This window comes from Limulus polyphemus, unplaced genomic scaffold (genome assembly GCF_000517525.1).
Source record: "Limulus polyphemus unplaced genomic scaffold, Limulus_polyphemus-2.1.2 Scaffold123, whole genome shotgun sequence".
In the NCBI taxonomy this organism is placed as follows: domain Eukaryota; kingdom Metazoa; phylum Arthropoda; class Merostomata; order Xiphosura; family Limulidae; genus Limulus; species Limulus polyphemus.
The window spans coordinates 261,464-270,624 of NW_013665733.1; the positions used below are offsets into that span (position 1 = coordinate 261,464).

The 9,161-nt window shown below is 34.4% G+C and overlaps 1 protein-coding gene across 1 annotated transcript in view; it reads right to left on the reverse strand.

Moving 5' to 3' along the window:
- Positions 1-9,161, reverse strand: part of LOC106472652 (angiotensin-converting enzyme-like) — a 149,636-nt gene that overhangs the window by 123,580 nt on the left and 16,895 nt on the right. Inside the window, exons 8-9 of the mRNA XM_022402220.1 lie at positions 6,255-6,379; positions 795-893 (exon numbers count right to left, since the gene is read on the reverse strand). Of these exons, the coding sequence (XP_022257928.1) occupies positions 795-893; positions 6,255-6,379 (224 nt within the window). The remainder of the gene's footprint in view (positions 1-794; positions 894-6,254; positions 6,380-9,161) is intronic.

The window sequence follows — 9,161 nt, forward strand, 5'->3', positions numbered from 1 at the left end:
AACTTATATACATATACATGTATATATATATATAGATATTCGGAATAAGTTAAACGTATGTACAACAAAGTCTTCTCACTATAGAGATTACAGGCATATCATAAACACCAAATATATATAATTCTCTTCTTGTTGTCAAAAGTCCACTTAGGTCTATTCAATTACTTTATAATTTCAGTTGACAAGTCGAACTATCTTATCTATATTACTATCGTACTAGTATTCTGTGTGTGATTCACTTACAGTTGTGGCGCAATTACCGTAACTCGTTTGGTCTTCTTTCTTCTGAAGATTCTCTGTTTCTTTTTGTCAAAGTGTAACCAGGCTGATTCAATAACACTAGGTCCACACTTTGGCGGAATAAAATTATCCTTCTTGTCTTTTTTATACTCTTAGTTTCACTCTAACACATTAAACGTTAGGCCTATCACTTTTACATTACTTAACTATATTCTCCAACTATATTCTCTTTTCTTTTACTGTCTAATATTGTCTGTCTTCCCGCTCGTCTCACGCTATTTATATATTTATTACACAGTCATCTGGTCACTTTCTATATTCTCGACACCAATTAGTTATTATCAAAACCTTCTACAATCGTCTGTTTTTAACTATTATTATAACAAAACTTAAAAATAATAAAATATTCACTCGCAAATATAAATTAATCACTAATATTTAAACCAAACAGTCTTTTATATCATGACAGTGGGCTGAAATTGGTATCACTTATATATGTTAAACAGTTTGTTATCTATATTCAGATTAAACTTTTCATGTTAATTAAAACTTCCCTTCGTCTTCTACGAGTTCGTCAAGCAATCCGATTTCCTGTAAGTGTTTTGGAGTAGAGACGGACAACGACATTATATCACCAACCGCTTCATGAAAACCTGTAAAGAATTTGAAAAGTGTAAAGAAACTTAGTGTTACGATTTCTGGTTAGTTAACGTACGTAATATGTATGCTTGAGTTATTGCTTCCAACTTTAGTAATCTCATGTACAGAAAATTGAAGTCTTGTGTTAAAAAGCGACGTGTTAATTACATCTCTGAGAGTGTGTTGATAAGAATATTTTGATAGTGTCTATTACAGTGTCATAATGTAGCGATTACAAAAGCAGTCTTTCCAAATTACTATACTACTATATCTTCCTTCTGCACTATAATTGAGAAGAATATATTAAATCAGTATATGATTTAATCATTTTGTGTGTTACTATCAGCCATTTTATTGCTGTTTATTTGTAGTTTGTGTTTGCGACGAAGTGCAGCAGATACAAAATTAGCAAGTCAGTGCAATTTCTGCTTAGACATTTTTTATTTGTGAATTTAGATCTATCGTTAGTTACGTGAAACCGTGGAGACTGAAACTTGTACTACTTGAAGTTGAAAAATATAATGTTTTTGTTATTATTAAATGAACTGGATTTTGTATTCGTCTTTTTACCAAATAATCCATAAGAACAGAATCAACAATGGAAACAGTAACTATTACAACAGTCAGTGCTGCGTCCTCCTCTATGACCTATCTTCTCTACGATGCTCTGTCTTGTATCTGGCCCTCTATACCTTCTTCCATTCTTCTCCTCTCCATCATACCCCTCGCGTCATTCCTCCATATTCTTTTGGCTTTCCTTTTGGCCTCTTTTCATGCATTTGCTATCTCTCTTGTCAACCTTTGTTCCTAAGTACATGATCCCTTCCCGGTCAAACACCGCTTCTCTGCCAGTTCAGTCAAGCTTGTTTGTTCAGTGATTCTCTGTACCTCCTTCTTTGTCATTTAGGATAAGTTGGCAACTTATCCTAAAATCCGATATATACAACTATCATTTAAATCATGTAATCCCTGTTTAAGCTGAATATTTAAAGAAAGGTTTCTCATCTCTTTGAAATACCCTTTTAGATATATACTTGTTGCAAGTAGAAATGGTTTAGTTTCTTGTGAAAGGAAAGCAAATGAAAACGGTGTACTATAGAGCAATGTTGTACATTGCTCTTAGAAGTTAAAAGGAAATAAATCTGCCAAGTCAATAGTTTGATTTTATTACCCTTCCATCCTCACATATGTGTGTGTATCACGCCTGGCCGTTTCAAATTTTGTCCTACATCAGCCGTATACAGATAAATATAATTAAACTGGATTGAATTCATCCAAACATGCACGTACGAGGCACACGACAGTGAAAACATAAACTAACAACAATAACAGTATTGTTGAAAGACTATATACTATGAATTACTGGGCAAAAATATTGCTATGAACTTTCAACAATATTGTTAATATATAGGGGATTTAACACGATAATAGAAGCATCTCACCTTTTTGTGAGTTGCACAAAGTGGATTAGCCCTGGTGGTCTGCCATTCACAAACCTCCAATAACATCAAAAATGCTAAAGTCTTAATAAAATATTGTCAAGAACATAAACATATTAGACAAAAGATCAGCAGAAGAATGTGGTTTGATAAATGAATAATATTTTACAGTTTCGTATAAAATGTGTGGTGAGAAACAAAATAAGCTTACAAATCTAAATGTTTTGTGCCATCAGTTAAGCATAGTGGACGCTCTGTATTAGTAGAAACATTTAGGGCATATGGTCTCACTAAAAGTTTGAGTGACAGTAAATGATTACTTAAGTTTTATTTCAGATCGCGAGCTGGTATGTTTCAAGAGAACTTACAAATCTAAATGTTTTGTGCCATCAGTTAAGCATAGTGGACGCTCTGTATTAGTAGAAACATTTAGGGCATATGGTCTCACTAAAAGTTTGAGTAACAGTAAATGATTACTTAAGTTTTATTTCAGATCGCGAGCTGGTATGTTTCAAGAGAACAATGCACCAATTGTTGAAACTGTTAAAGACTGATTCAAAGAACGTATGGTAGAATTTGGACACAAACTTAATCATCACAAAACCCGGATTAAATACTATCATGCCTCTATGGCCACCACTTCTTGAAATCAAGTTTCGAAACAGATTTCCATCACCAACATCACTACAACATTTAAAAAAAGCTTTGATGGACGAATGGTCAAAAATATTATCCGATGCACAAGACCTTGTTTAATAAATTTCATGTCATGTTAATTCTGTATTGTCTGCTCACAGGGGACCAACTTCATATTAATAAATAAAATGTAGAAATTAATTGGTGTTTCCATTATCTGTGCAACCTCTATATGCGGTTAACGCTGCTACCATTATATGTTTTTGGTTTTGTTTGATGAAACGCTCTTCTACAGTAAAAATTTACATGTAATAAAAGTTAGGGACATCGTGAAGTTATATATATATATATATAATGCTGTCCTCAAACTGTTTGATTGACCTCTAAATTTCATAATAATTGAATGACATACAGCTTGGGTTGTGAGGCTCTGTCCCATAGGTGAATCTGGGCCACACAAAGAAAAACGACGAAAGTTATCTCAGTGTATTTCCTCGTCACACACGACCATTTATTGGAATTGAATTCTAAATAACTCCTGAGATGAAAAGTGTTTTAATCATTTTATACCATTTCATGGACGCCTAAAATAGAATTTGAATTCCATTTATATCTGAAATGTATATTATCTGGCTTAGAATGTGTAGGAAAACATTTTTTTTAAAACACACTCTTCACATTCATACGTTGCTGAACCAGTGGCGTACATATCATTATAGCAGCCATTTCTTTGTTACGGATAAAAAAAAATTATTATCTTACTCCCGGATCCCTTTGGCTCATCACAAGGCCTGCATAAACACATATACACAAACGTGGTTACAGTATGTACATATTGCTTAAACCACAACCACAATACTAAATTAATTGATTGGTCAAGAGTCAAGAGCAAATCAGTGTTATCAGCCATTCAACATTCAGAGAACTGCTGTGGCAGCAGTTTTTAAAACTCGAAGTAGACAGGCAGGCAGACAATATCATAACCAAAATGGAGCGCAAAATCAGAGTTCCCAAAATTGAATTTATAACACGATAGTACAGGAACAAGAGAAGAGGTGAAAGATACAGTATAGCAACAATGAGTGGTGTACAAGTTCAAATCGCTGCAAAAAAGCCGAAGGTACTTTACGTACATTGCGCAGCACACAATCTGGGTTTGGTGCTAAATGATGTAGTTGTGAATATCCATAAATTGACGTTATTTTATGTAGTGCAGAAACTGTTTTTTTTCTGACAGTGTTAAAAAATGGGAGATTTTTTTTCCATTTTTTCATGAGTGAGTCGGAGGTGCATCTCAAAAGGTTATGTCCATCTCATTACGAGTCTCTAAAAGCACTGTCTGGAATAATTTTTCTGTCAGTGAAAATATATGAAATATTTGAAATGCTGGGGCTTAAAAAAGAAATCTGTCTGTTTCCAGTTTGTCTTTCTTCTAGTTCTTCATTGCAAAATTTTAGAAACTGTCTCTAAAATGTTACAGTAAAAACCATTTCATACAACAAAGCTGCAGAACTGATTCAAAGAGCAGCTGAAACATTGACAACTTATCGTAATGACTTTGGAAAACTGCGGTTTCCCTAGCATTAAAGTGGAACATTGAGTGCAAATTCAAAGAAAAAAGGGTCCGAAACGTTAAACGCCAATTTGATGATTTACGTGAAGATCAGGGACTAATAGATAGATCCCGTACAAAATTTAAAAATTATCGTGTTTTATAGTTTTTGGACTTTGTAACACAGCAGGTGGTAAACCGGTTCCATGGCGTGAATGTGATTGTACAAATATTTGGAATTCTATAACCACAAGTTCTATTATCTGTAACAGATAATGAGTCTTTTTGCCAAAACAGAAGAGTTTCAGAAAGCATATATATATACATCTTTTCCAAGTCAAATGCTAAGTCTCCGGAACCCGGTAGCTCAGTGGTAAGTCTAAGGGTTTATAAAGCTAGAAATCGGGTTTCAATACCCGCGCTTGGAACAACACAGAAAGCTCATTGTGTAGCTTTGTGCTTTAAAATAAACAAAAATAAAAGTTTCCGAGCACCTCCAAAGTTCAGTTCAGTCAAAGAGATAACATTGTTGAAAATATCGCCTTGTCGTTTTCTTTTCCTGACATTTGCACAGCATGTTTTTGTTTTTAACCATTCCAGTCACCGTTGCCACTGCTGATAGATCGTTTTCCAAACGTAAGCTAATTAAATATGCACAAGGAATATAACGTGAGAAAGGCTATTGAGACTATATATATATATATATATATATATATATAACATATCTTGCTCTTACCTTCCCTGAAATTCCGAAGACGGGCGTTTTAACCAAGACTTGAGAAGTAAGAGTATCTACTCAGTACCTATACTTATAAAACTAAAATAAAAATTGTTTGTTTATCCACTAATTACTCTGTGGTCTTTAAACCAATCTCACCCTAATTTCATAGGATGGTACATTGGACCAAGGGGCATGTCATACGATGGTTATTACTTGGTTTCACCCACTCTGGACCATGTCCACAGCAAAAATTTGTTTATTTAGCTCATAACTCCACAGTCTTGGACCAATTTGTATTCCTAAAATTGTTTATTTGGAGTTTTTTTCTTGAATTTTTGTAGTTTTTCTGGTAAACATTTTGTGTTATTTCATTAAAAGTGTCAAACATTCACATTTTGCCAAATGGCAACCAAAGCACAAGGTCAGACCCTTAAAGTGTCAGAGCTGCATCTGAAAACCCCTTGATTTTCACACGGTCAATTCTATATTGGGTGTTCAAGAGTAGGATCACCAAGAAATCTCTTTACTTTGATCCAGAAAGGAGGAAGAACTTCTAATGTGGTCCATCAAGAAGCACCCAGAGTATCAATAAACACTGTAGAGAGGGATTAGTAAAAGTATTAAAGTAATGTAATTGTAACACCATTTCTGTAATGTAATGTGAAATAAAGTAGGTGTGAAGTAAATTATGAGTGAAATAAATACTGCATATAAACTAAAATTCATGATGTAAGCTATTAGTTCAAGGCCTACATTCAATCTATATGCCCCGGATGTAGGACAGGTGTCTCAGCTTGTTCTATTTGAATGTCAATAAAGAGCAGTAAATTGGTGACATACCATGTACGCCACTGGACTGAACATCGCATTATTGTTCAACTTTCCTTGTGTCGTTAGGGATAAATGTTAACGATTAGAATATTAATAAGGTACTTACGAGAACAAGACAAATAAACATCTTTCATGGCAGTAAACAGTATATTTTTATGGTGTATTGTTTAGGACGTAAGCTTTAGAAGTAACATACCTTGGTTTGCTCCTCTTCTAAACACCACTGGTTGATGTTTATACTGAAGATAGTACTCAATGTGTCCCATCTCGTGGTGAACAGTGACTAGCTGCTCCATAGTGACGTCAGTACACTGCTTAATTCTGTTGGTAGATAATTATTTGTGTAATTAAAATATTTCTTGTACGTGCCTTCTCTTACAATAAATATTGAAAATTATATTACCTTAAGGCTTTAAGCAATTTGTTTGAAGTTGAATTGAATTTGTAAAAAGAATTTGCAGTATAGTAAGTGTGTGAAATCCTGATCATAAAGAGGTCACCATAGAGTTAATGCGACTTTGATTTGCTGACTCTTTTTCCTTTCGCTTTTTATGTTTATTCCTTTTCATTTGTATCTATTTTTCTAAGTATTGTTAGAGATACCTCTGGATTAAGTAATACATGGTAATTTTTAGAGTAAACAATGCAAAATAAGCCAAACTGCATGCTTTTTAAAGGGGCAAAAACACAAAATATTTGTATTTTTCTGTATAATGGTGTACAAAAAAAAAGATATTGTCTCGCCAGTCGAAGCTATAATGTTGAAGTTAACATAACACAGGAAATAAGTTTAGCAAGCTATGAAACCAAGAGTCGTTATTAACCTATCGGTATTCATAGCTTTGTTGTAAAAATTATCACAACTAGGAAGGAAGGAGATATCAGTGAAAGCTGGGGAGATATCATTATGTACTGTCTTACCATTTATGACTTTTAAATCATGACTGGGAGTAACACTAACAATAAAAACAGGGTTCAGTGATAATGTCGTAAGAATAACCAGTGAAAAGCTCTTAATAAAGGCAAAAGTAAGTGGTGAGAGTTGATTAACATGTTCGCTGTCGCATAATAAATTAAGTATAAAAAATTAAACATTCAAGAGGGGCAGTCACAGTGTCTGTTACTCACCGGTGTGTCACACGGTCCGTAAGTAAAAGTTGGTTGTGACCCACCGTTAGGGAACATGGCAGCGAACGTTAAGGGAGAGCTACATCTATATAAATCTTTTTGTTTGTCACTTATCTAATTACTCCTAGGTCGATGGGCCTTTCTCAGCCAATTATATGTACATCGACTTCAAGCTAACTCACTGGATATCAAGGAGACTCTGAACTAGGAAGACGATTTTAGGTTATTTGTAAGTTAGTGAAATTTCTGTTCATGAGCTTTGTAATAATTGATCGTAATAGTTGCCATTGTAAATTATACTGTTGTATATATATATATATATATATATTAAAACGTATCTGTGTTAAAACAAAAACGGTGTGAATCAATATTGTTCGCAAATAGCGTAAATTAAATAAAATATCGGCATATTTCTAAACATTAAATCCAGGATACAGTTCAACTATTAAAAGTTAAATTATTTAACGCGGCTTTGGATTTTCAATTCTCAATACGTAATAGTCTGGAACAAGGGGCATGTTACTGGAGGATTGACAATCAATCCATCCCCCATTATTGCTGCTGTTATCTTTGACGTAAGTTAACGTTAATTACATTCATATATAGCGCCACGTCCTTACAACAACATCAGAAAAACTATTATATATATATATATAGAGAGAGAGAGGAAGCAAAAATGTTGTGTGTCTGTCTGTTTTGTCTCTTACCTAACTACTCCTAGGTCGCTGGGCCAACCTCAACCAAACATTGTTGGATGATAGTTTGGAACAAGGGGCATGTTAATGGTGGGAGGTTACATCCCCACCCCTATTATTGCTGTTTTTGAGCATTTATTATTATTGACGTAAGTTAACATTAACTACATTCTTATATATAGCACCAAGTTCTTACACCAAACAAAAAAACTTTATTAAATTTTCCGTCCCCCAGTGGTACAGCGGTAAGTTTCGGATTTACAACGCTAAAACCAGGAGTTCGATTCCCTTCGGTGGATACAGCAGATAGCTCGATCTGGCTTTGCTATAAGAAAACACACACACACATTGAATTTTCTATAACACAACATTCACACAGTGTGTTGAGGGCACAAAAACATCTTATATGTATCACAGAGTGTGTTGAGGGCACAAAAACATCTTATATGTATCACAGAGTGTGTTGAGGGCACAAAAACATCTTATATGTATCACACAGTGTGTTGAGGGCACAAAAACATCTTATATGTATCACACAGTGTGTTGAGGGCACAAAAACATCTTATATGTATCACAGAGTGTGTTGAGGGCACAAAAACATCTTATATGTATCACAGAGTGTGTTGAGGGCACAAAAACATCTTATATGTATCACAGAGTGTGTTGAGGGCACAAAAACATCTTATATGTATCACACAGTGTGTTGAGGGCACAAAAACATCTTATATGTATCACACAGTGTGTTGAGGGCACAAAAACATCTTATATGTATCACAGAGTGTGCTAGCACTCTCTATGGAGGAATGCAATGAAGAAAAATGGCCGCCACTACTGCAATAATATATAAACTCAGATGAAGTTAATACGACAACAGCCACCATAACTCTGATATGAAGAGCCGTTACTTGAGTTATACCCACTTCCTACTCTAACCGGTGACCTTACAATTCCATCCCTTAAGACAATTCTGCGGCCAATGACCGTCGACTGACTATTAACGTGAAACAGTGTGGAAGAACATTAAGAAGTGGGTGTTGAAAGCACCCCTATCGCCACGACTTTAGTCGCTACCTCTTCATATAAAGTCACCCTGACCATCACACAGTGCATACCATGTTTTAAGTATATATATAGTTAGTTCTTAAAGCTTATACAAAACTTTTGGTAAGGTAATAATGAATACGGTAATAATATATTATAAATAAATTGTGTAAAAGTTGGGATTTTTGTGATATCTATCATAGCATCCACCCCCATATTTTTTAAGTTCATAACCCAGA